At 41.2% G+C, this 27597-nt stretch overlaps 1 protein-coding gene across 2 annotated transcripts in view; it reads left to right on the top strand.

The window, feature by feature from the left end:
• Window positions 1–27597, top strand: part of scp2a (sterol carrier protein 2a) — a 79883-nt gene that overhangs the window by 38414 nt on the left and 13872 nt on the right. For both annotated transcript variants that reach the window (XM_048601779.1, XM_048601778.1), the window contains 3 exons: window positions 4373–4526; window positions 13046–13145; window positions 26816–26945. In XM_048601779.1, the coding sequence (XP_048457736.1) occupies window positions 4373–4526; window positions 13046–13145; window positions 26816–26945 (384 nt within the window). The remainder of the gene's footprint in view (window positions 1–4372; window positions 4527–13045; window positions 13146–26815; window positions 26946–27597) is intronic.

Raw genomic sequence — 27597 nt, 5'->3', positions numbered from 1 at the left:
TTTAATCTCATTGGTGGGAGTTCCATGTTGCCATTATTGGGGAAAGGTCCAATCCTTTTAGTTTAACGGGCCAGCATCAAGCCTTCCCAGGAGATAAGACACTGGACAAAGAGATCCTGATGCTACGTTACTGCAGGCCAGTCAGTGGCTGGTAGCTTTCCAATGATAGTGCAACCAACGGAACCACAGGTGAGCGAGGGTGGGAAATGGGTGCCGGTGGCTGTTGGGGGAGAGAATGGGGGTGTTGGAAGAAGGGGAAGGGGATGTCTCTCAGTGGGCTTCCTCTTCCATATGCCAGGACCTTTGATTAGGCATTGTGTGCTTCCCCCCGCCCCAGAAGCTTGCATATTTGCTTGTCGTACTCTCCACGTGATCAATCCCTCACCTATTGCTGTTTGAATAGTAGCAATGATAGGCTAAAGGCCTTCAGTAGGCATCGATTGCCAACCTGCCCTAGACTTCACTGGGTGATGGAAGGGGCTAATGGTGTGCCCACCTTGCACCATACTGTCAAATCAAATGCCCTGCCCACCCTTCCCCACAGCCACAAACTCAACTCCTGGGGAGTGAGGGCATAAAATTCTGTCCTATATCTCTGTGATCCTCAACCACAAAAAAAAGGTGATTTAGGTGAATGTGTAGCAGGGAAAATCCTGCCATGAAAAAGAGAGAACTAACTTCAATTTCCACTGCATGTTTTATCTCCCTTTCTGAAGATAGTTACATTTATCACATTTATATAATGTTCTTAATGTGGTAAAATGTGCCAAAGTGATTCACCAGCACATTATCAAATGACACCAAGTCTCATAAGCAACTATTAGATCAGATGACCAAATGCTTCCTCAAGATAGGTTTTGAGGAGATTGTAGAAGAGGAAAATGACTTGGAGAGGCAAGATGTTTTATGGAGAGAATTCCAAAGCGTAAGGCTAAAACAAAGGATGGTCACCATTGGTGGAGTGATTAAAATCAGAGATGGTCAAGAGGCCATAATTAGAAGAGCTGAACAGATTTGAAATTACAAAGATTTGGGGAGGAGGTAGGGCACCAAGGGAGTTGACGACCAGGAGCTAAAGAAACATATTGGTCAGAAGGATGAATGGGACTCAGTGCACAGAAAACCTAGAGCAGCAGAGTTTTGAATGATCTCACATTAGAGGGCAGAATGTGAGAGACCAGCATGAAGATACTTCAGGGTCAGTGTCACTCACATGCTGGGGAAATTTTAGAAAGTTAATTCAAAAGCTTATTAAGGGAAGTGCAAAGAAAACATGCAGTTCTACAATTTAAAGCATTTATTATACATGGGGTAGGAGATCGCTTAACGAAATTCTCACCTTAGAGCAGTAAAGATGCATGAGATGAATTTTTGAGCTAAGTGAAACAAGTAAGAATATTTCAAAGTAGCTATGGCCATCGTAAATTCAATGAATTGAAGAAAGATTTGTCTCCGCTCATCAGCTGCTGAATCCCTCAAAAATGCTTTTGGTGCCTGTAGACTTGCCTATTCCAGTGACTGCTTTCCTGGAGCTCCCTAGTTGTGTGTGGAATTTAGCCTCAATAATTGATGATAAATATTCAATGAAGGAAAGTAGGCATATGTCCAAATAAGTATTCCCACCATCTTAATGTTCTTGTGCACCTTCTTATTAGGTAGGAAATTGTAGGGCTTGAAGGTATAGATGAAGTAAGTTTGGTGAGTTGTGGCAATGCGTCCTTTTGGATAGTATTGTACCTGTTTTGGGTCTTGCAATCAATAGAGAAACTGTGAGTGGTGAGGAATTACATTACTAGTTTCAGAGCATTAAGTCTTTACTGTACCTCTTTAGCAATTTTGCTGATCAAGATATTGGTCCAGTTAAACTTCTGGTCTGTTAAGACCCTCAGAATATTGTTACTAAGAGTAGTGGATGGCTTCTAACAGAGCCTTGAATGATGTGGGCTGTGGTGAAAGATCTGGGAGAAGTCAAGTGAGGAATGGAAGGCTGCCAACATAATAGACATTCACAAAGGGAAACAAACAAAAGAAAAAACGGGTAATTATAGGCCAGATACCTTCACAACTGCAATTGGAAAAACGTTAAAGTCTATCATAAAGCATATAATAGCAGAGCATTTGAAATATATAATATAATCAAGCAGACTCAACATGGTATCATGAAGAGGAATTCTTTGAGGAGGTAACAACCAGATGAGATAGAGGAGAACCAGTAATTGTAATATATTTGGATTTCCAAAAGTGTTTGATAAGGTTCTGCACACAATTCTGGTTAATAAGATAACAGTTTGTGGTCTTTGAGGTATTATGGTAGCATGTCGGAGAATTGGCTAAATAATAGAAGGCAGAGAGTTTGAATTAGAGGAGTATTTTCAGGATGGAAACTGATAATTAGGGAGCACCACAGATATCAGTGCTGAGGTCAAAAAATAGGTGGGAAGGTAAGTGGTGAGGATAAAGAGTCTGCAGAGGAATATAGACAGGGTGAATGTGTAGGCAAAATCTTGGCAAATGGAATACAATGTGGGAAAATGTGAAGTTATACACTTTGGCAGGAAGAATAGAGGAGCTGAATATTATCTAAAAGGAGAAAGATTGCAGAAAGGTATAGTACAGAGAGATATTGTGCATAAATTACTAAAAGCTGGCATCCAAGTTCAGTGGGCCATAGGGAATGCAAATAGAATGTTGGCCTTTATGTCAAAGAGAATAGAGAATAAAAATAGAGAGGTCTTGCTAAATTCATTCAAGGCACTAGTTAAATCACACCTGGATTACTGTGAACAATTTTGACCCTCTCATCTTGGCAAAGACATACTGGCATTGGAGACAATTCAGAAAAGGTTTGCTCGGTTGATCACTGTGAGGTGATGATGAATAAGTTTGGCCTGTACTCATTGGACTTTAGAAGAATGAGAAGTGACCTTATTAAAACATAGAAGATTATTAGGGAATTGACAAGGTAGATGCTGGGAAGTTGTTTCCCTTTTTTGGGAGAGTCTAGGCCCAAAGAGTACAATCTCAAAGTAAGGAGTTTCCCATTTAACATAGAGATGAGGAGGTATTTTTTCTCTGCTCCTACATTTTATGCACCCAAAGCCCCTCTGCCTCTGACTCTTTTTTATCTTTCCTCCGTTTCACTGTTTTAAACATGTGTCGTTCATCAGGTTTTTGATCACATGCCCTAATATGGCCAAGTGGCTCTGTTGACACTTTTTCCCCCACAATGCTCTCTGATGCACTTTGGTACATTTTACTACATTAATAGAGCTACACAAATACAATCTATCCAGGCATCATAGTTTGTCATATTAATGGCAAAATTTAATTGAAATGTGGTCAGGGCAGCGACGATAAGATATAACAACTGAATATAATGAAATTTGTTTTAAATTGAGGTCGATTGGTGTTGAACCCTTCAATGAAATATCATTTTATCCACCAAGTTTTAATATATTTTCTATAGAATGTGTATCTTTAAAGCTGTTTTTATAGATGTAAAATTAGTATTTTTTCCAAAAAAGGAGAAATCCAGATATAGAGTTGGAAATTTACATGTGTCCAACAATTTCTATTTGACCAACTCAAGTAGCTAACTGAGCTGGTCAGGTCACTTTCTTAACTGGTGCGTTCTAGCACTGGTTTAAATAAACAGACCAAGTTAGTGATTCAATATAATAACATGCACTAAAGTTCAAGATTAGCTGCAAGAAAAGCTGCAAAATATTTCTGGTATTTAAATAGTCTTGTAATCTACCTATTGCTATTGTTAATCAATTATCACTCAATCTTTCTCCATGTTGACTGTTCCGATATGAAACATCCAAGCTGACATGGAAAAGCAAATGAAGGGAACTCAAGAGGGATAATCGTAAAACCAGGAATCAACCTGGTATTGAACAAGGGTTGTTTTAAATAGAAAACACAGTGAATTAGTCAACCTCTGTAAAGAGGAGCACCAAATTGAATTTTCACATATATCTAAGTGAACTGCTGGGAAATGTTAAAACAGACATGCTCACAAAGGCACAGCTCCACTGATTTGACCCTGGCCTGATCAGATTCAAGTCTGTTTTAGGACAACAAAAAACTTGTTAATTGTGATCAGACTGAGTTTGCCTAAATTTGGAAATAATGTCTTCGAAATACACAATTTCCAAGGAATGGGAATACAAGCAATGTAGCAATTATATTTGCACAGCAAAAGCTGTAGTTATACATAATTTTTTTTTTAAAAAATCACTTGTATATTATGAATAAATGGAGTACAACACCCACCCTTCCTTTTAAATATCTGAGGTGTTCTGTGCTGACAGTGTGTGTTTGTGTGTGATGGCTTTAAAAATCGATTGTATCTGTGTTTGATTGTCAGGCCTGGCCCAATGTGCTGAACTGTGCTGGCAATTGAGAGGCGAAGCTGGGAAGAGGCAAGTTCTTGGGGCAAAGGTCGCTCTGCAGCATAACATCGGGCTTGGTGGTGCTGTGGTAGTAACAATATACAGGATGGGATTCCCACAAGCTGCAAGGTGAGTTAATATTTCCTTCTGTCATGGCCGAGTCCTGCCACATTAAGGTGCAGCACAATGTAGAGCCTGTTTGTAGAGTATCTGCCAGGCCCAGGTCCCACATTAACACTGCAACTTATGTGTTTAGAAATCGCCTTCACTGCACATCAATCCATTAACAATCCGAGGAGAAATTGAAACAGTGTGGTTCCTGTACACCAAAGGCATTTCAAGAACTTGACCCAGTCAAAGCTGCTTTGCCTTTCCCTAGTGACTAGTGAGATTAATGTTTATTGTCAACTGGCTTACATACTGCGCTGTCTCTCCAGTTACCTATTACTGTGGCTGGCCTTGTACAAACGCGTTGAGCCTCTCAATTAAAAAAAAAAGTTCAGTTTGGAACCATCTTAAGCTGCAGAGAGCAGCTGTCTCTTTTTTTTTAAATTTAAAAAAAAGTTAGTATTTTTGTTAAGCCTGCTCGTGTATGTCTGCTGCAGTACAGCATCTTGACACATGATTCTTTATGTGGAGAGCTTTGGCTGTTGTATGTTCCTATCTGTGCAATGTTTGAACGCATTTGAACATTTTTACCAATAACCACATATGATTGGAACAAAATTGAACAATATTTCTGTCCTTTGAATATTGTGCTTTAACACACAAGTATTTCCTGATGTCATACATTAGAGGCCAGTTGGAGAAAATGAGTGGCCACTTGTGTTGTTGACAGTTCTTGCCACTGTAGAATTTGAATGAAGTGGCAGAACGTGTTAAGCATAATACTATATCCATTTTTTTAAAAATGAGCTTTAACTGTTGAATTCCTTTGAACAGAGAAGAGAAAAATGCTTTTATACCATTAGTACAATTTTAATTCTATGCAGTGTTTTGTATGCTGCAAGCCATTTCAAATAACATCACGAAGTAGGCAAAGCCATTTGTTCATTTAATAAAAGAAGCAATTGTGGACTGCCTCAGGAGCATCCATCCTATGGTGTTAATAATGAATTTTCAGCAAAAAGGATCACCATCACTTGAGATAACAAGGTGTAGAGCTGGATGAACACAGCAGGCCAAGCAGCATCAGAGGAGCAGGAAAGCTGACATTTCAGGCCTAGACCCTTCTTCAGAAAATGCTGGCCTGCTGTGTTCATCCAGCTCTACACCAGCTTCCCTCCCTCACCATCACTTGCACTGGTTTTGAAAATTGCAGTGGTGTTCATGTGATGAATTGTAACCTGCAGCCCATCTTACTATCAGTTTGCCAGATTTGCTGCTTTTATATGCCTCCAGACGTCCATTCACAATCTGCACATCTGTGCAGTATAAACTGCCATTCAGCAAAGATATTTTTTCCTCATACTCTATTTTCCCTTTTTTTCTTCCTGGAATAAGATTTGTTCACTGCCTACAGAGTACATGTCGGAGTCCTATTAAAGTGAGATCTATTCATGTTGGCTCAGGTTTGAAGAGAACCAGTGCAATGTGTTGGAACATTTCTAAGAGTGTCCCACAGACAAGACTTTTTTTGAATTGTGGCCCTTAGTAAAATGTCAGTACGCATGCTGAACTGGTTGTTGGCCGGCTCCCAATTTTGGGATGACTTTAATTCAGCATCACAAGTTTCTGTCCTGGATCCTCATGTAACTGAGCAGGCCAGTCGTCAACACAAACTTTTGGGCGAGTTATTTGGATCCCGAATGCAGGATTTTGTATTTTTTTTTTTCATTCTCTGCCTCACCATTAAGACATAGTGACTTGAAGCATGTTGCAATATTTTGCTGTTGGAAGCCCTAGGAGTTATTCAGAAGAGTTTTGTTTGAAACTGGGAATAAGGCAAATTGCTAGGATGGAAAGCAATTGCATCTAACTTGATGCTTTTCATCTAACAATGCCACAAGCAGAGAGAGATGTTTAAATTCAGTGAGTGTCACTGGCTAGGCCAGTTTTTGTTGCTCCTCCCTAATTGCCCTTGAGAATGTGACGATGAGCCACCTTCTTGAACTGCGGAAGTCCATGTAGTGTAGGTTCACCCAGAGTACAGTTAAGGGAGTTCTGGTGAAGGAACAACTGTATATTTCCAAATTGGAAAGATGTGTGACTTGGAGGGGAATTTGCAGCTGATGGTATTCACACATGTCTGTTGCCCTTGTAGTTCTAAGTAGGTAAGGTACTGGATTTGGAATGTACTCTTGAAGGAGGCTTGGCAAAATTGCTTCAGTTTCTGTTGTGACTGTTAACAATGTGTGTTGGTAAGGGAGGAAGTGACTTTTAAGGTGGATGGGATGCTGACCAAGCTCTCTTGTCTTGGGTAATCATGAGACACACATTTATATTTATATTGTCACACTATTACTTGGGTAACACTTGACAACAGAGAGTTACTGAACTATATTTCTTGGTACTAACATTGAGCTAACATTTAAGTCCTACTAATGACGAAGTCATTGCAAATGAGGCCAATGTGGCCTCTTCCTCAAGTGCCATTCGAATGAGTGAAAGGAATCATTTATCCTTCATTATATTCCCAGTTGTGGAACAACTCACTGACAATGATAGAGGGTGAAGCAGTGCTCAGGGCATGGGATTGTGTATGAACATGTCGCATTGTGCCCAATTCCATGAGCAATGGTGTTGCACTTTGTAAGCATTGTGGTGTATTTGCTGCACTGGGAAATGCACCACAATGTCAGTGTTGACATTATGGCTTTTTATTAATTTGTTTAGCCTTTTGAAAATAGCAAGTCTGTACTAGAATTTCCAGCTTGAGCAGGTGTTGTTCAATCTTAATCACAGTCTCTAGTAATTATGTGAACAGGAAGCTGTTCAGTACTTAAAGATAAAATCACCAATTTTGTACAAGTTAGGAAAATGCAGCAAGCTTCATTTCAATTACATTGAAACTGCTGTTCTGAATTGAACATTAATACGCACAGGAATGTTGTAGAAGAGCCATTATTCTTCGACTAGCTTATACGGTACATTTGTTTTTGACATGGCACATCTACTATTTTCTGTCCTTTGTAGCTCTATCTGTATTAAAGTTCATCCAGTTATATCACAGATAAAATCTGGCGCCTTCAACCTGATTACTGAGTTGCAACATAAATTGCTTAGGTTTACAACTGGAATGGTGAGTTCTGAGATCAATTCTAAATCGGCTTTACTCATGGCTTAGATAACAAGGTGTAGAGCTGGATGAACACAGCAGATCAAGCAGCATCAGAGGAGCAGGAAGGCTGACATTTCGGGCCTAGACCCTTCTTCAGAAATGGGGGAGGGGAAGGGGGTTCTGAAATAAATAGGGAGAGAGGGGGAGGGGCCTTACTCATAGCTTGTCCTCTCAATTTTACTCTCACCAGCCCTGAACAAAACTATAGCTAAAGGTGTCAAGTTCAATTATTTAATGCACTCCCTTGACCAGTTTCATTCCAGGCTAATGGCTGCCACTTAGACATGCCAGTACTGTAGAATTAAGATGATTCAGACATGAAACACGATCATTTTATAATTGAAATAATGTAATGGAATTCCACATTTAGATCAGAATTGTTTTGTGTTAACTCATGGTATCTTTGACCAAGAGTTGGATGTAAAGAACCAAGTACAGACTGAAAATATTAGCATTTTGAACATGCAAGTCATTCAGTGTTAACATTATTTGGAAGTAGAATTCTTTCATGAAAACACTGAAAATGGTTCAGTCATTGTTAGAGAGCCTGATTTCATTTAACATCTCTAATTGTTAAATTTGCAACACATAAAAGAGAACATGTTTATCCATCCCCACCCGCCATGTCAAAGCAAGTGTATCCGTAACCAATCCAGGCTTTCTCCATGATATGGGTTTATTGGATACCTTCCATAAATTGTGCTACAGGCCAAAAAGCCTGATCTGACCAACGAGTTCTGCTATCTCCATTATGGGTTATATGAAGGTTCATTTTTCATTCCCTTTCCAAGACTTGAGGTTTTCTGGCTCTTTTTGTTTAACCAACCTGTTCAGGAATATTCTTACATACCTCTGGCGCAGGTGGGACTTGAATGCAGGCCTCCTGACTCAGAAGTAGGGATGCTACCACTGTGCCATGAGTTCCCTTCCCCTCTTGCTTTTTTTTAAAAATTCTATTTTACCTAATCACTCAGTTCATAGATGTTATTACATACCTCTGGGGCAGGTGGGACACTACTACTGGACCTTCCAGTCCAGGGGTAGGGACACTACTACTGTACCACAAGAGGGTCCCTTCCTCACTTGCTAGCCTACGTATAGACACTCTAAACACCTGATTAGTCAATCATCAGTTGGTCACAATTTTAACTTTAGATTAATTGACCTGTTTACTAACAAATCAAATGAGTTATACACAGGAAATTTGGTATTAGTGGAAACCAGCAGAATTATGAAACCTCTTTTGATGGAATCCAGAAGGTCCATTAAACATTTGCAGCAAAATTCCATCTCCCATCTATAGCACCACAGATAATTGCAGTTACCTCTTACTCCCTCAACTCTGCTTTGGAAAAGTTTTTATTTTTGTCGTGGGACAATTAAAAAAGGCAGAAGGCCAATCTGCCAAGCACGCCAGTCAATCAGTGGCCAGGTATCTTGAGTGAGCAATGAGTGTCAGATCGTGATGAACTTTCTTAAGAGTACTGTCAGCAATCTGAGCACCACAACTTCAGAAGAATATATTGGCCTCGGAAGCAGTGCAGCGCGGGTTCACAAAAATGATACGAAGACAAGACTAATTAGTAAAGTTAGATCAGTGGGATTTAGGGTGAGTTTGTCAATTGGGTACATAATTGTCTTAATGACAGGAGACAGAGAGTGGTGGGGGAGGGTTGCTTTTCGAAATTGTTGCTTATCACCAGCGGTGTTCCACAGGGAACAGTTCTGGGTCCTCTTTTGTTTGTCATTTATATAAACTGATGAGAATATAGAAGGCATGGTTAGTAAGTTTGCAGATGACACCAGTATGGATCGCTTAGTGGACGGTGAAGAAGATTTTCTAAGATTACAAAGGGATCTTGTTCAAATGGTTCAATGGACTGAAAAATGGCGAATTGAGTTCATTCTGGATAAATGCAAAGTATTGCATTTTGTTACAACAAATAAGGGTAGGGTCTTGGACAGAGTTGTAGAACAGAGAGACCCAGGGATGCAGGTAGATAATTCTTTGAAATTTGCGTCACATATAGACAGGATGATTAAAAGGACATTAGGTATGCTTGCCTTTATTGCTCACTCCTTTGAGTATAGGAGTTGGGAAGTCATGTTGAGGGTATACAAGACATTGGTGAGGCCTCTTCAGGAATACTGTGTCTGTTTCTGGTCACTTAATGACAGGAAGGATATTATTAAGTGAAGAGGGCTCGGAGGAGATTTACCAGAATGTTGCCAGATATGGTGGCACAGTGACTCAGTGGTTAGCACCGCTGCCTCACAGCGCTAGGAACCCAGGTGCGATTCCACCCTCGGGTGACTGTCTGTGTGGAGTTTGCATATTTTCCCCGTGTCTACGTGGGTTTCCTCTGGGTGCTCCAGTTTCCTCCCACAGTCCAAAGATGTGCAGGCTAGATGGAGTGGCCATGCTAATTTGCCCATAGTGCTGAGGGATGTGCAGATTAGGTGGGTTATATGGAGATGGGTCTGGATTGGATGTTCTGAGGGCCGGTGTGGACTTGTTGGGCTGAAGGGCCTGTTTCCACACTGTAGGGATGCTATGATTCTATGGAAGGTTTCAGTTCTCAAGAAAGGCTGGGACTTTGTCCACTGGAGTGTAGGAGGCGACCTGATAGAAGTTTATAAAATAATGAGAGGTATAAATCGAGTTAATGGTAGTTCTCTATACCCTTGGGATGGGGTATCAAGACTAGGGACACATTTTTAAGGTGAGAAGAGACGGATTTGAAAAAGACATGAGGTAATTTTTTTTTTACACAAAGGGTTGTTCAAGTGTGGAATGAACCTCCTGAGGAAGTGTTGGATGTGGGTGCAATTACAATGCTTAAAAGACATTTGCATAAGTACATGAATAGGAAAGATTTTGAGGGATATGGGCCAGGAGCAGGCAGGTGGAAATAGTTTAGTTTGGGATTATGTTTGGCATGGCCTGGTTGGACTGAAAGGTTTGTTTTCATGCTGTATGACTCTGACTTCTGGTGTTATGGGGAGATAGATAAAAATAAACTACTTTCACTGGTTGAGGATTCTAGAACTGGGGGGCACAATCTGAAAATTAGGGCTAGATGGTTCAGAAGAGCTGTTAGGAAGCACTTCTGTACGCAAGTTGGTAGATGTTTGGATCTCTCTTCCATAAATGGCAGTAGTTGCTAGATCAGTTGTTTTTTATTTGAATCTGAGAAAGATGAACTTTCTGTTAAGCAAAGATATTAAGGGATATGGCCAAAGGCAGGTATATGACGTTAGGCCACAGATCAACCGTGATCTTACTGAATGGTGGAACAGACTTGAGGGGCTGAATGGCCTACTCCTGTACTTGTGTTCCTTTGTAGGATACTATAGGCAAATGCATCTGGGATTCCAGTGGAATGCCATGCAACCTTCACTTAACCCCTGACCCACACTAAATTGCAGGTGGACTTGAGAACAAAGGGTGTCAGTTGGCTCATGAATGAACCTAATTGACATTCTGGGGATAGCAGCTGAAATCTCCAATGAGCTCCTTACTTCCTCTGATTTAACTGATGTGGGGTCTTTCCATCAATTAAGTAGGCCCAGCCACCATGGTTCTGACCACATGAAACTACATTAGATCCAGCCCTGTGTGTCAGCCAGCAAGCTGGAAGTAGGGCTGGACCGAACAACAGAGTTTCTACACATCAAACAGAGCTCCTAACCTAAAATACAGCAGAGGCATCTGATAAAAGTTTGAATCTGAGGTTGCAAACTTACTTGCCAAGCCGGTGTGTTTGATTGCAGACATTTCGTCACCTTCCTGGGTAACATCATCAGTGTACCTCCGGTGAAGCCTTGGTGTTCTGTTCCGCTGGTCATTGATATGCCTCAGTTTGCTGGGGTGGTTGGCATTACTTCTGGTTCTGTTTTTCAGTGGTTTGTGTATCGGGTCCAGTTCAATGTGTTTGTTGATGGAGTTCTGGTTGGAATGCAAGTACACCAACTACCCATCAAGAGACACGACCAATTCTCACTGGTCTCAATACATACAGACAAAGAAGGACACAAATTTGACAAGGACAACACATCCATAATAGCACAAGACGAACAGAGACACGCCAGGGAATTCCTGGAGGCTTGGTGTTCCAACTGGTGTTCCACACAGTCAACAAACACATTGACTGGACCCAATAAACAAACCACTGAAAAACAGAACTAGAAGTGATGCCAACCACCCCAGCAAACAGAGACATATAAATAACAGAGATAGTAGGAACTGCAGATGCTGGAGAATCCGAGACAACAAGGTGCAGGCCTGCTGTGTTCATCCAGCCCTGCACCTTGTTGTCTCATATAAATAACAAGCAGGACAGAACACCAAAGCCTCACTGAAGGCACACTGATGGTATTACCTAGCAGGGTGATGAAACGTCTGCAGTCAAACACACAGGCTCGGCAAGCAAGTCTACAACCTTATCCACAACCTGAGCTACAAATCTTCTCAAAAACGTTAAAGTTTGAATGTTGCGAATATCTCTTCCACAAAGTGTCGTGAGTGGAGAAGATAGTAACAAAACATAAATTAATCCTTTCAATTACAGAAATGTGGTCTTCAGCCTTAGTTCATGGGCAATATTACCCTATTTTTCTTTCTGTGTCAACACTGAATAGAATCTCATACATTATTTCAGATAACTGAAGCTTTTTATTGAGAATTCACTCAGTTCAGAGTCAGGTAAAGAAAGTAAAGCTCTGAATGTTTACACGTGAGGCAAATTTCATGCTGGGAAGTTCTGCAAACAGCACACTGTTGGAATGCACAGATGCAATTGAAAATTCTCTCTAACTATTGAATAAAAACACCAAGTTGACACCTGTTCTTTTTAGATGAGCTGAGGCTTTGAAGTGAAGGGAATACAAACCATGGAATGCATTTCGGTAGGCAAATTCAATCATATTTTAAAAGTTTAATTTTTGAAATTTATTTGAAACCTGTCTTGGAATTGCTAATTGCAATTACGTGGATAAACAGACCTTATTTTCCAAAATTCTTTTGAATTCTTGTAGGGGAATGACAGCAGTGCTTCCTGGTGTGACAGTTTGTACAATTAAGAAAGATATAGGACTTAATTTATTTTTGCAAATTTTGGTTGCATCAAAAAGAATGTAACCGTTCATTTTTGTACATTGCTGCTAATGGAAATATTTACATCACAGGAAAAAAAACCCTCCATTTAATCCATCCACAGAAAATCATCAGTGCTACACCCACCATGGGGGTTTTGCATTCTCTATATGTTTGCATTTCTATTTCTTGTTAAAGTTCTCCAATGAAATGCATGACGTATGATGCACCATTCAGATGTTGTTCTATAAACTACATTATTGTCATTTGCAGAAGACAAAATATCCAAGCCGTTCCGATCAATGCTGTAGCCAGTGTCAATGGATTCAAAGCCCACACTGTGTTTAGAGAAATTGAGAAAAAACTTCAGGAGGTGAGGCCAATTCTTGACTCCTAATATCTGTAGAAATTTTAAAAAGGTAAATGATCATGAACGTAGTGAATAAGGTGCTGTGCTTTCATCTTACGTTCCTTCTGTTCACCTTTATCTGTTGTATTGAAATGCTTTTGTTGAGCACTTTGACCTTTACTCACTACTGCTATGAAACAACACCGTAAAACTGACTGACATGAAAGAAGAAATATTGTGCACTTGTACAGTGTAGAGTTCTTCTATGTGACCATGGCTGAGACCTTCTTTTAGGGCTAATGAGACAATTGCCTGCTATTTGGTTTCTTCTTTCTCGCAAAAGCACATTGAAAGTAGGAACTTAGGCAGAATATTGAGGGCACTTTGGTTAACTTCTTTAACTTACAGGTGAGCTACTAGATTTTAAAGCCATCAGGAGACCATTCAGTCCTTTGTGCCCATGCCAACAATTTAAACAAACTCTCCACTTGCACAATTCCCTGCACTTCCCCATTGCATAGCAATTTATTTTTCTTTTTTTTAAATCATATTTCCACTTCATTTTGAATCAGTCTGCTTACGATATCTATTCAATTAGTGCCTTATCAGTGTTTTTTTTAATTTTCTCATGTTTGCCTAGTTCTTTTGCCAATTATTTTAAATATGTTTCAACCCTCCTTTTCAGTTGAAATAATTTCTCACTCCCTACCATACCAGTTAGAGTATTACAGCATCAAAACAGACCATTGGCCTTGTTCGTCTATGCCGACCAGGTATCCTAAACTGAACTAGTCCCACTTGCCTGCACTTGGCCCATATACCTCTCAATTTTTCCTATTCGTGTACCTGTCTGAATGTCTTTTAAATGTTGTAATTGTGCCTGTCTCTACCACTTCCTCTGGCAGCTCATTCTATACCATCCTCCGTGTGAGAGAGTTGCTTCTCAGGTCCCTTCTTTAAATCTTTCAGCTTAACTTTAAACCTATGCCCTCTAGTTTTGGACTCCCCTACCCTGGGAAAAAGACCTTGGCTATTCACCTTACATCAGCCTCTTGTCAGTTCACTTCACCACTCGGGAAGTTTGCTATCCTGAAAGCAGCAGTGATTTATTTTCTAAATTCTGAGTTAAGACACAGTGGAATGCAGTATTAGTGATTGAAACAGTCTGTATTAGATAGTTAAATATGTGGTTGAAGGAATAGGGAATAATGGGATATGAAAATAAGACAATGGGCATGTAGGTTGGAATTCCTGCTCATCGGCAAGGTAAGCACCAACATGATAAAACAAAAAACATTGTAATGTTGTCACTTCCATGTATTTTGACACAATGCAGTTCAGTGAAACCAGCATGATTTAAGACATTAGAACTTAAATCATTTTAGTCATAATGTTTTTGTCATATGAGTCTATCCCTTTTACCTGGAAATAAGATATGTACTTATAATGCAAATTACAAATGCTATCTTGACTTAGTTGATGGCACATTTTTGTCTGGGATGGGAAACTGGGGACTGAACTCTTCATTAGGGCTGAAGCGCATAAAGCAGTCAGACAACCAGTGCAGAACTAAGAATTGGCTGTGTTGATGGCACTGCTGTCTTAGTGAAATGTCAAATTAAAAATGTTGTCTGCCTGCTTAATATTAAAATTCCATGGAATGATTCAAAAGATGATCAATGACTTATCTCAGTGCCCAGGCCAATTCAATCAATACAGTCTGAACCAATTAACTTCACATTTTCCCAGTAATCATTATGGGGCATTACAAGTGTGGAATTTTCCATCCTTGATTCAACAGTCAGTGCTTTCTATTCCCTTCAATATTCCATCCTGTTTTGTCATGCGTGAGCCTAAACAGTGACCATCAACAGTACACCCATGAAGGCTTCATGGCCAAATTCAATTTGGTCCTAATCAAACAAAGTCATGGTTCAACACATAGTTACAAAAAGCACAAAATCTGGTCACAGCTCATCTTTCTTTTAATCGTTTGCAAAGCGCCTCATTGTCTTGCTTCCAACATGGCACTAGTTCAAATCATATCAGTCAGCCCACATTATGGATTGAATCTGAAGCCATTTCAGTCTAGCCTCAGCTAGATATCACAACTGGCCAAGCATTTAGTCACTGAGCTACAAAGGACCGTATCCTAGATGCTTCTTCCATAATTTTGAACAATTCTGTCTTAACTTTATGAAGTCTCCCTGCCCTTCCATTGCATCTGTGTATTCCAATATCGTGCTGTTTGCAGAATCTTCCAGCATGAAACTTGCTTCTCATGTAATCATTGAGGGTTTTATTTTATTCTGCTGAGTTTTTCTAGCAATTTCTGTTTTTGCTTCTGTCTTAAAACTCCCTTGAGTTATCCTTTTGACCAGAAATAGTGTCCACACTTCTTTAGTCCTTCCACAGACAGTTTTAGTGTCATACAGGATGGAAACAACCCTTTGGTCCAACTAGTCCAACCATCTTCCCAAACTAGTTGAGTTCTGAGGAAGGGTCACTGGACCCAAAACAGTAACTTTGATTTCTCTCCATAGATGCTGCCAGACCTGCTCAGTTTTTCCAGCAATTTCTGTTTTTGTTTCTGATTTCTGAAATAACTGCAGATATTGTTTTTTATGTTCTTAAACTAAACTAGTCCGACTTGCCTGGCTTTGGCCCATATCATTCCAAACCTTTCCTATTCATGAAACCGTCCAAATATCTTTTAAATGTTGTAATTGTACCTGCATCTGCCACTTCTTTTGGCAGTTCATCCCACACACAAAACATTCTCTGTGTAAGAAAAAAGTTGTCCCTCGTGTCTTTTTTAAAACTTTTTCCTCTCACCTTAAAATGTGCCCCTAGTTTTGAAATCCCTCACCCTAAGGAAAGGACCTTTTGCTACTCACTTTATCTATGCCCTTCATGATTTTATAAACCTCTATAAGGTCACCCCTCAACCTCCTACGCTCCTGTGAATAAAATCTCAGCCTATCCAGCCTATTGTTATAATTCAAATCCTCCATTCCCAGTAACATCCAGGTAAATCTTTCCTAAACTCTCTCCAGTTTAATAATATCCTTCCTATTGCAGACTGCCAGAACTGCACACAATACTGCAGAAGAGGCCTCACCAGCGTCCTGTAACAACCTCAACATGACATCCCAACTCCTATACTCAAAGGTCTGAGCAAGGAAGGCAAACGTGCTAAAAGCCTTCTTAACCACCCTGTCTACCATGATGCAAATTTCAATGAATAATGTACCTGAATCCCTAGGTCTCTCTGTTCTAAAACACCACCCAGGGCCCTACTATTAATTGTATAAGCCCTGTCTTTGTTTGTTTTACCAAAATGCAATACCTCTCATTTATCCAAATTAAACTTCAGCTGCCACTCCTCATCCCATTGACACAAATGATCAAGATCTCTTTGTAATCTTAGAAAGCCTTCTTCACTGTCCATTTTACCACCAATTTTGATGTCATCTGCTTCCAATATTCTCATCCAAATCGTTTATATAAATGACAAACAGAAGTGAACCCACTACCGATCTGTGTGGAATACCACTGGACACAGGCCGCCAGTCCAAAAAACAACTACCCCCCCACCACCACCACCCTCCGTCTCCTACTGTCAAGCCAATTTTGTATCCAATTGGCAAGCTTGCCCTGAATCCCATGTGATCTAACTTTACTAATTAGCCTGCTACGCGGAACTTTGTCAAAGGCTTTACTAAAGTGCATATAAACAAAGTTTACCGCTCTGCCCTCATCAATCTTTTTGGTTACTTCCTGAAAAAAACATGATCAAGTTTGTGAGACATGATTTCCCTGGCACAAAGCCATGCTGACTATTCGTAGTCAGACCTTGCCCTTCCAATTGCATGTAAATCCTGTCTTTCAGAATCACCTCCAGCAACTTCTCTACCACCAATGTCAGTCTCACAAGTATATAGTTGCATGCTTCTCCATACAGGCTTTCCTAAACAAAGGCACAACATTAACCACTCTCCAGTTCTCCAGCACCACATCCGTGGTTATAGATGATACAAAAATTTTTGTTGGGCCCCCGCAATTTCTCCCCTAACTTCTCACCGCGTCCTGGAGTATACTTGATCAGTTCCCACAGATTTATCCAATTTTGTTTTCTAACACATCCAGCACTTCCTCTTCTGCAATGTTAACTGTTTTCAAAACATCAGTGTTTATTTTCCCGAGTTCTCTAGCCTCTATTTCTTTCTCCACATGAAAATATTCATTTAGTATCTTTCCCATCTCCTGAGGTTCAACACATAGATGACCTCCTTGATCTTTAATGATGCTAACCCCTGGGGCACACTACTGTGTATACTTCTGTGCAGTCTGATAAACAGCTTTTCATCTGCACTTACCTTGACTCTGTCTTTTCCCCCCCCCACCGATCCAGGAACTCCCCATCTATGTCCGGGACACCACCCGTGACCTCCACCTCCTCCAAGACTTCCAATTCCCTGCCCCCAACACCTCATCTTCACTATGGACATCCAGTCCCTGTACACTTGTATTCCCTACGGAGATGGCCTAAAAGCCCTCTGCTTCTTCCTCTCCCGCAGGCCCCAACCAGTCCCCCTCCACCAAAACCCTCATCTGCTTAATAGAACTTGTCCTTACCCTGAACAACTTCTCCTTTAACTCCTCCCACTTCCTACAGACTAAAGGGGTGGCCATTGGCACCCGCATGGGGCCAAGCTATGCCTGCCTCTTCATAGGATATGTGGAACAGTCCCTCTTCTGCTGCTACACTGGCACTATTCCCCACCTCTTCCTCCGCTACGTGATGACTGTATCGGCACTGCCTCGTGCTTGCATGTGGGATTTGAACAGTTCATCAACTTTACTAACACCTTTCACCCCAACCTCAAATTCACCTGGACCATCTCCGATACCTCCCTCTCCTTTTTGGACCTCTCCATCTCCATCTCTGGTAACCGCCTCGAAACTGAAATCTGTTTTAAGTCCACCAATTCCCACAGCTACTTGAACCACACCTCCTCTCACCCACCCTCCCGCAAGAATGCGATCCCCTACTCCCAATTCTTCCGTGTCTGCTCCCAAGATGGAATGTTCCACTCCCACACATCCCAGACATCCTCTTATTTCAAGGACTGTAACTTGTCCCCCTCGGTCATCAAAAATGCCCTCAACCGCATCTCTTGCATTACCCGCATTTCTGCCCTCAAACCCCCTCTCCCCAACAAAAATAAAGACAGAATCCCCCTTGTCCTCACTACCATCCTACCAACCTCTGCATCCAACATATCACTCTCCGCCACTTCTGCACCTACAATCCAACCCCACCATCAGAGATATTTCCCTCCCCACCCCATCTGCCTTTCATAGGGACTGCTCACTCTGCAACTCCCTTGTCCGCTCCACACTCCCCACTAGCCCCACCACCCCCAGCACCTTTCCCTGCAAACACCTGCCCCTACACGCTCTGTACATAACAAACGACAACACCTTCCAGTCGCCAACCATTTTAACTGTTCCCCCCCCTTGGTGACATGTCCATCCTGGGCCTCCTCCAGTGCCACAATGACACCACCCGCAAACTGTAGGAGCAGCACCTCATATTCCGCCTCGGGAGCCTACAGCCCGATGGCCTAAAATGGAATTCACCAGTTTTAAAATCTCCCCACCCCCGGCCTCATCCCATGTCCAACCCTCCCTATCATGCCCGCCTCCTTGAACTGACACAACCTGTCCATCTTCTCTCCCACCTATCCACCCCTCCCATCCCACTGACCACTCCCTACCTGCACTCACCTAACACAATCCCACCTACCTTCCCCAGCCCCACCCCTCCTCTCTCGACTTATTTCCCAGCCCCTTTCCCCCTCTCCCATTTCTGAAGAAGGCTCCCGACCCAAAACGTCGGCTTTCCTGCTCCTCTGATGCTGCCTCACCTGCTGTGTTCCTCCAGCTCCACACTGTGTTGACAACAACTGTTCATTATTTTCTTTTAAAGCAAATTTGAATCCATGCTGTCATTGCTCCTTTAATTCCATGGACCTCATTTTTTACATCATCTGTTATATGACACTTGAGTGAACCTTTTACAAGTAGTGGCAAATCGCCACTATCTTAGCAATGCTCATCAATATTATAATTCTTTAAGTTAATCATATTTGCTAGACAGTTGCTGCTTTGCAACTTCGCAGTTTATGCTGTGTAGGCAATTATAAATAATGTTGGTGTTGATGTGCATAGTGGAATTTATACAATAACAAGGAGTATCTGTGATGCAGATTGCTGTAGTTTCTTATATCAGTTTACAGACTTTCTCACAAAACAACAGCTTGTTCCTTCCCTTCTACTTTTCTGAGCATGGCACTGAATATCTCTCTGTACATCACAAGACTTAATTTATTTATGCAAGCAACATTTTTTGCTGCTTACATACTGCCAAAAAAAGGTCAAGAATCAGTAGCAACGTGGTAAAAATATAACATTTGTTCTCAGCAGAGTAAACAAGGAATGCAATGATAGGAACATAATAAAGACTTTGGTGTTGACTTGAAATCTAAAGCAGATGTGTGTTAATGTGAGATGCATTGACTTGACAGGCAGTTGTTGGTGTTGTACAGTTGGCTCAAACCTGGATGTTTTCTCTGGCTCCTGTCTGCACTTCTCTGAGAAGGTTTTGTCTGCTTGGAATCAGTTTGAAGTATTAGTAAATTGATACAAAACAGCTTACTTGAGTGTGTGTGTATTATTAACGTCGGTTGACCTTGTGTGCATGTTTCTACAGTGCGTCTTATAGTTTGAGATCTAGGTTTTTTTAAGTAGCAGTCACGGACAGTATTTAATTTTCAAGCTTTCTTGTTGGTCTATTTAGAAAAAAATGAAACTCAGTAATAAAAGAATTGCAGTTTGCTTTGATCTGTTGTTGTTAACCTTCTGTGAAAAATTTGTACGAAGCTTTACAGACTGGAATCTGGGAATCATGATAACATATTCAACAAAAGACATTCTCAACTGAATATCACTCCCCAGGTGCTTCACAGGAAATTATTAAACATAATCTCTCCGCATAATTATTCCCTGGAGTACAAGTATTGTTTTGCAACCTGGACATTGCTCACTTTGAGGTCTTTATGTGGCAGCAAACATGTTGGATATCTGCTCTGCCCAAGATGAGTTACATCTACACATTACTCCACTTCCTTATTATCTATTCCAGCAAGATATTGCTCTGAGTTACTCAGAGAAATGTGAAATGCACAAGTTGGGAGTCTTGCTACTGGTAGAACCTTCCACGTCAAAGGTTCTGGTGCTGTATTTAAAGGCCAGCTGGGCACCACTTCAGGCACTATAGCCAAGGAACAGCCCTTCAGGCATTTCAGCTGAAGACGTGACACCTAACAAAGCAAAAGTATCCTCCAGGCACTGCTAATCAGGATCACTGAGAGATGTTCAGTCCTCTTCCTGGCTGATGAGAGAAGAAGGCCATCACATTAACCCAGATCCATCCAGCCTCGGCAGAGATCACAGCATGGCTCAGTTATGTGGCATCACGGAAGAGGCACGAGCAACAGTGTCACAAGAATGTGTGTCTGTCAATGATCTCCTGCATTCCGCAACAGCAAGTCATGCCATCTTCTCTTTTTTACTTCACACACTCACTTTGCCACTGCACATATATCTGTCCTTGGGTTATGGACTGCAGTGTTTAGCATCCCATGCATCATATCCACTGAAAGGCTAACTCCCATTTCATTGTCTCAAATTACCTGCCCCGTTGTGCTTCCAAGGCTGGTGCTGACCAGGGCCATTTTTGGCATCTCCGCATCGCCACGATGAGACAGCAGCCCAATAAGTAATGTTGTATTCTGCCTTTCTCGGCTGAGCGCCAGCACCAACACGTGGATCTGCATGAGCTTTTCCCCATTTTTCAATGGCACGATCGACACCCAGGGATCAACACCCAAGAACAGGCCACAACCTGCACCTTTACTTGCTAGCACCACCGTGGAGGAGGAAATGTGAACCCTCAGAGGCTGTACCAGCAAGATATTCACCTGCGCCCTCCACCAGCACAGAGACAGTCCGTTCAGAGGGTACTCCAGATGAGAGTCCGAGGCAAAACCTGGTGAACACACCACTGACCTGTGTCCACAAGCAGTCAAGGAAGGAATGCATTAGGTCTCTGACGCCCAAAGAACTGCTGGAGACCAAGCACCTGCTCAGCCCCATCCGATGCTGTGCCTTTATACTTGGTTGTGAGACCCATGGTCAACCTGTAGAGAGAGGCACAGCAACATCAGACAGGTCCACCACAGGCTGGAACAAAAGATGGAGGAGTAAACCCAGGTTCTCACTATGTTGTGACTCCAGCATGGAAGCAACTATTGCCTTTATGGGAATGGTGGCAGCCGGTTCTAGCAGAGCGTTCAGTTGATGCTGGATGTGCACTCCAGACCTGCACTCCATTGCTCTTACCATGATGCCTGACATCAATGGCAAAGCATGAAGGAGACCAGAGACTTCTATTTCTGCTCTGGGTGCCCCCTTCAATCAAGAAAGCAGGGTGGTGTCAGCAAGCACACACACAGGGTGAAAGAGTGACACAGAGACACGCTAGAAGTTTCATCTCAGGCCAGTTCAGAGGCGCCCAGACCTTCCATCTCCTCCCTGCTTGTGATCACAAAGCTGCAGCAATTCAAGCCGAGGAGAGTTAAGAAACTCTGGACAGGAAATTCCTTATCAAGCTAGGCCTCCCCTCGTCATCAGGGGATTGTTGAAATTTATAAGAAATTTATGAGAATGAGGAGCAACCTTGCTGAAATATACAAGATTCTTAGGGGAGCTGATAGGGTAGATGCAGAGAGGTTGTTTTGTCTTGTGGAAGCGTCTAGGATCAGACAGCATAATCTCAGAATAAGGGTTTGCACATTTAAATCAGGGATTAGAGGTATTTCTTTCTTCTCTCAGAAGGTAGTGAATCTGTGCACGTCTTTACTGCAGAAGACTGCCGAACCTGGATCATAAAGTATATTCAAGGTTGAGATAGACAGAAGTTTAGTCATAAGAACATAAGAATTAGGAGCAGGAGTAGGCCATCTGGCCCCTCGAGCCTACCCCGCCATTTAATAAGATCATGGCTGATCTTTTTGAGACTCAGCTCCACTTACCCACCCACTCACCATAACCCTTAATTCCTTTACTGTTCAAAAATTTATCTAGCGTTGCCTTAAAAACATTCAGCGAGGTAGCTTCAAACGCTTCACTGGGCAGGGAATTCCACAGATTCACAACTCTTTGGGTGAAGAAGTTCCTCCTGACCTCAGTCCTACATCTGCTTCCCTTTATTTTGAGGCAATGCCCTCTAGTCCTAGTTTCACCTGCCAGGAAACAATCTCCCTGCCTCCACCTTATCTATTCCCTTCATAATCTTACATGTTTCTATAAGATCTCCCCTCCTTCTTCTGAATTCCAGTGAGTATAATCCCAGTCTACTCAGTCTCTCCTCATAATCCAACCCTCTCAACTCTGGAATCAACCGGGTGAATCTCCTCTGCACCCCCTCCAGTGCTAGTATATCTCTTCTCAAGTAAGGAGACCAAAACTGCACACAGTACGCCAGGTGTGGCCTCACCAGGACCCTATACAGCTGCAGCATAGCCTCCCTGTTTTTAAACTCCATCCCTCGAGCATAGGCAGACAAAATTCCATTTGCCTTTTTAATTAATTATCTGCTGCACCTGCAATCCTACTTTTAGCGATTCATGCACAAGGACACCCAACTCCCTCTGCACAGCAGCATGCTGCAATTTTTTACCATTTAAAACATAGTCCATTTTGCTGTTATTCCTACCAAAATGGATGACCTCATACTTATCAACATTGTACTCCATCTGCCAGACCTTTGCCCACTCACTTAGACTATCTATATCCCTCTGCAGACTTTTAGTGTCTTCTGCACACTTTGACACACCACACTTAGTTCCCAACTCCAAATCATCTATGTAAGGAAGGAATCCAGGCTAATGGAGGAAAGTGAAGCTTGAGGATTATCAGATCACATTGAATGCCAGAGAAGACTCGTGCACTGTATGTGGTCTCATTATCTTCATGCTTATCTTCGTCCTGAAAGGAATCCTTTCCTCCTTGCATAGCACATTCCTTTCCCTTTGCCAACTCACACATTGTAGAGGGCACTACACACCACTATGAAGCATGATACCCTGTCCGGCCTTTCCTGCATGGCAACACTTGACTGGTCTAGGCATCAGAACCTCATCCTCACAAGATCTACAGGCTGCTCCACAGTGGCCCTGGTTGAAGTGTAGGCAGCGCTGTATCTCTCCTTGGCAGCAGTCTGAGGATTTCTTCGAGGTGAAGCAGAACTGGAGAGGCGTAACACTTGTTGCCCTAAAACCATGCTTGTATGGGCTAAACTTAATCCTAACTCACATTTATTCCTACATAGACAAGACACCACTCGGCAGAGGTACAATATGTAGGAATGAAAGCAATCTCCTCTTTTTTTTCTTAAAAAACCTTTGTGTCACCTTTTCCACAATTATTTGCTTATCCAGTAAAAACAGTCAATAACCCACAGTTCTTCTTGACTCCTGAATTTTTCCAAGAAATCACATGATGAATGTCCAATAATGTCCGAGCCACGTTATATTCGATCACTGAGGACATGGTCACAATCGCTGATATCAAAGTGGGACCTGTTAGCATATCTGAGGGAACAGCTTGGTCTCATGGGGAAGTTAAATCAAGTCATGGTCACTCTCTTACTCTGCCTTATGTATTCTCCCCTGCCACAAACTGCTTTACCTCCATGCTCATATCCTCACAATCATCCTGTTGTGTGTGAGGGCTTGGCAGATGTATTGCATTGGTTTTGCAACTGAAGGAAACATTTACTTCTCCCAATTTGGACTCTGTTTTCCAGATTGAGACTTTGTGCACAGTTGATTTCTCACTACTATGCTCAATTTCCTACCTTGTGTTCACCAAGAGTGACTTGCAGGCTTCACTTGTGACCTATTATTTGGCCCCATTCTTCATGCTCCCTTATTGTGATCCATGTGGTTCTTAAGACCATTCACCAGCCCCCTTTTACCATTTAACATCATCATTAATGTAACTTGCTTTACTGCTAGAACGCAGAATTCTCAAGGTGTCTATGCCCTGGCTAGCCCTGCACCCTCCCCATATCAAGGCAAGAGTAATCGTAACTTAATTTAACTTCTCTTTCGAGACCGAGCTGTCCTCTCAGGTATACTACCAGGTCCTACCTTATTATCTAACTGCTTACTACTCGAACTCCTGAGTTAGGAATGGTGAAAAGGGTAACCAGCTTCTTGCTTCAATGTTTATGGCTACTACTGATAAATGTAGAGGACAGAATTATGTCTATATGTTCAAATAACATGGACAGCAAGTATACTCAGGGTCTAAATAATATAATGTAAGATAAAATACAGTCATGGCAAAATACCGTGCTGTGATACATCGTGCGTGTTTATATTTTTGTGAATGTTCCCTTGCACATAAACAGTTAAACCATTGTACTTCAAAGGCTACACACGAGACAGATTTGAATGGTTACATGAGCAGTGTTCCAGGGATGATATTGAGATTTGCTTTTGGTATAACTTCTGAATGGACCCCTTCTATTTTTTTTGCTTTTATACTCGACGCTTTCACACACAACTGTACTTTTTTTTCATCACCAAGTCACCCATGTTACTTTTCACCTTTATCCACCACCACTAAATCACCTGTGTTTCCTATTAATTATTAATTTACTTGCAAATCCTGCCCGGGCAGTGCAATAACACCAATGGTGAGGGAAAGGGGGAGGAATTAAATCAAAATCAAGTTGGAGAGAGAAAATTGACCCTTTGTACCCATGGAAACATACTACGAAACAGATGTGCCTTTCTGATCAAACAGCATAAGCTGCATTAAGCGGCTAACGCAAACTGATCTACAGGGAAGTGGCATTTGCTTATTTTAGTATGTTTTAAATTTGAGTAAGATCTTCCGTGACAGATTGTTTGGCCTTGTCTAAATTCTGAAATAACACAGATTATCTGTGAAAATAGAGGTTTTATGCAGGCTTTTACATTATTCAAGAAGTTTACATTTCACAAACATGAGTTAGCATCAACTGTTTATTTTCCATTACAAAAGCGCTTATTTCAGCTTTTCATAAGTCAAAAACAGCCAAATTGACTCTCCAGTGTGCTGCTGTTTTGAACTTTTGAAATGGCCTAGCTTCAAATCCCAGTCTATATGAAGTGAACAGATCTTGCAGGATGCCATGCGGGCATTTCTACTGGTCTTAATGTCCGTATAGAAAGAGAAAGGCTTCATTCAGAGTTACAGCATGCCACATCAACGGATAATCAGCACTTGTACAAGATGAGCAGAGAAAATAAGCTAGAGAATGGATTAACGACATTTTCTGTTTATTTCATGAAAATCAGTCAGGAGGAGGTTATCAATGTAATAGTGTTTGTGCTAGTAGCTTTAGCTTGTCAGTGCAACCTGATTTCATGTTTTCTTCTGTTAAGTCATGTTAGATATTACAACCATGCTAATCTGAATTTTCTGATATTTTGACCAGCTGAGTGTTGTAAAACTGACATTTTAGAAAACATTGTTTAGTTAACACCAATTAAAGTAATTTTCAGCATGTTTCAAAGACATCTGGTATTGTAATTTAATATTTCAGTGACTCATCAATTTATTGAAATGCATAGAAATATGGCCTTTGCTGTGACTTGCGCAATGCAAGTCCTTAAATTATTACATTGTCTATTGAATACCATCTTCTTTCATGGGTTTATCTTAATTGCTGGTATTCCTAAACTGGTATCTCGGTTTCATTTTGTTATTGGAATTCCAGCCCACCCTGCAAGTATTCAAATTTGAGTCCAGAATTATAGAAGATTGATACACTATTTATGTTAGGTAACCATGTACCAAATGACTCCTGAATGTGACTATAAATTCACATTTAATGCGTGTTTCAGTTGAATGTTAAATGACTGAAAGGACCCAAACTGTCAACAACCTTTTTGGAGTGAGCAGCCTGTTATCTGGAAGGTGCTAGATGTGGACCAGTGTAAATGGATGAATCGAGCACCTCACAGAGGAAAACTGTGTAGTTAAATATTGCTTTGATTTTTGGTATTTACCACAACTTAATGATTCTTTAATCTGATCTCCTATGTGATAAACATTTGTCATAACTTGATGCAGTTTGAATATCCCCTCCTCATTACATTTTCCCACTACATGGCAGGCCTATGAAAAATTCTTTGCAGATGGTACAGTTTAGGAGTTTCATGCCTACTTGAAAAGTTGTTGACAATCTTGATACTGAATTCTGTGCTGTTACTATTGTGTAGTTCTTCATTAAAGCCATTTGAGGAGTCATTTTGTTGTTGGTTCACCCCTAGTTAATTGCTACTTCCCTGATAAAAATAGAGGATGGACGCTAAAGCTGAAGGAAACAACAGCCATTCAATAATGAGCTTTTATCTTTAATACTGAACAGGAGTGCAGAGAAAAGCCATGGTAAATATGTGTATCCCACTTGAGGTTTAGAGTAATTTGATACATTACCACTCAACTATTTGACTAAGATTAATCTTATTAATTTCAAAAAGAGTATTAATTTCCTCTACCCTCTCTAGGAAGGAGAACGCTTTGTGAAGAAGATTGGAGGAGTGTTTGCATTTAAAGTCAAAGATGGCCCTGGTGGCAAAGAAGGATTATGGGTAGTAGATGTTAAGAATGGGAAAGGATCTGTGGATTTCAATTCTGGTAAGGTGAAGTTTCTTCTATAACAAACAAAAGGGATTTTTTTTTGCCTTTTCATCATTAATGATATAAAGGAAGCACCTGCATACTGGTGTCTAGTAGCAACCTTTATTTCTATAATTTATGACTTACTGCTGCTTGTTTGGAGGCTTGGGAGCATTGTGTATAGCAGCCCCATATGTTATAACATTCTGTAAATGCTGGACGCTGTCCATGCCATGATGTTCCCATCAATATAATTGAAGCTGAATTTAATATGAGTTTTCCTTGAATTATTTGCTCTTAAATTCCTCTGCCTAGCAACATCCTGCAATTTTGGATTTCTAAACGGGGGGAAAAAAGCTTACAAGAAAAGCATATGGGCTGATTGGTCATTAGAAGGCCAATTTTAGTGAAGTCTCCAATGTTCCTACTGAGCTGTGTGCATACAGCCGCTCCTCGGTTCCGCATATGGCTATTGGCACGCTGACCGCAGCATTAACTTCCAGTTCTGGAAGTTGCTGCCGTGCATTGGCCTTGGAAGCCTGCACAGCTATTAGGAAAATTAGTGGGAATGCTGATAATGACCCAAGAACTGCTAAAACTTGTTAATGAATGATGCCTGCTATTAGTTAGATTTTCTCTTGTCCAATTAATTCGCTTGGTATTTGGCACA

The sequence above is a fragment of the Rhincodon typus genome, chromosome 10 (assembly GCF_021869965.1).
Source record: "Rhincodon typus isolate 14 chromosome 10, sRhiTyp1.1, whole genome shotgun sequence".
NCBI classification, from domain to species: domain Eukaryota; kingdom Metazoa; phylum Chordata; class Chondrichthyes; order Orectolobiformes; family Rhincodontidae; genus Rhincodon; species Rhincodon typus.
The sequence above is the reverse complement of the archived record's forward strand: the minus strand, read 5'-3'. Positions and strand labels throughout refer to the sequence as shown.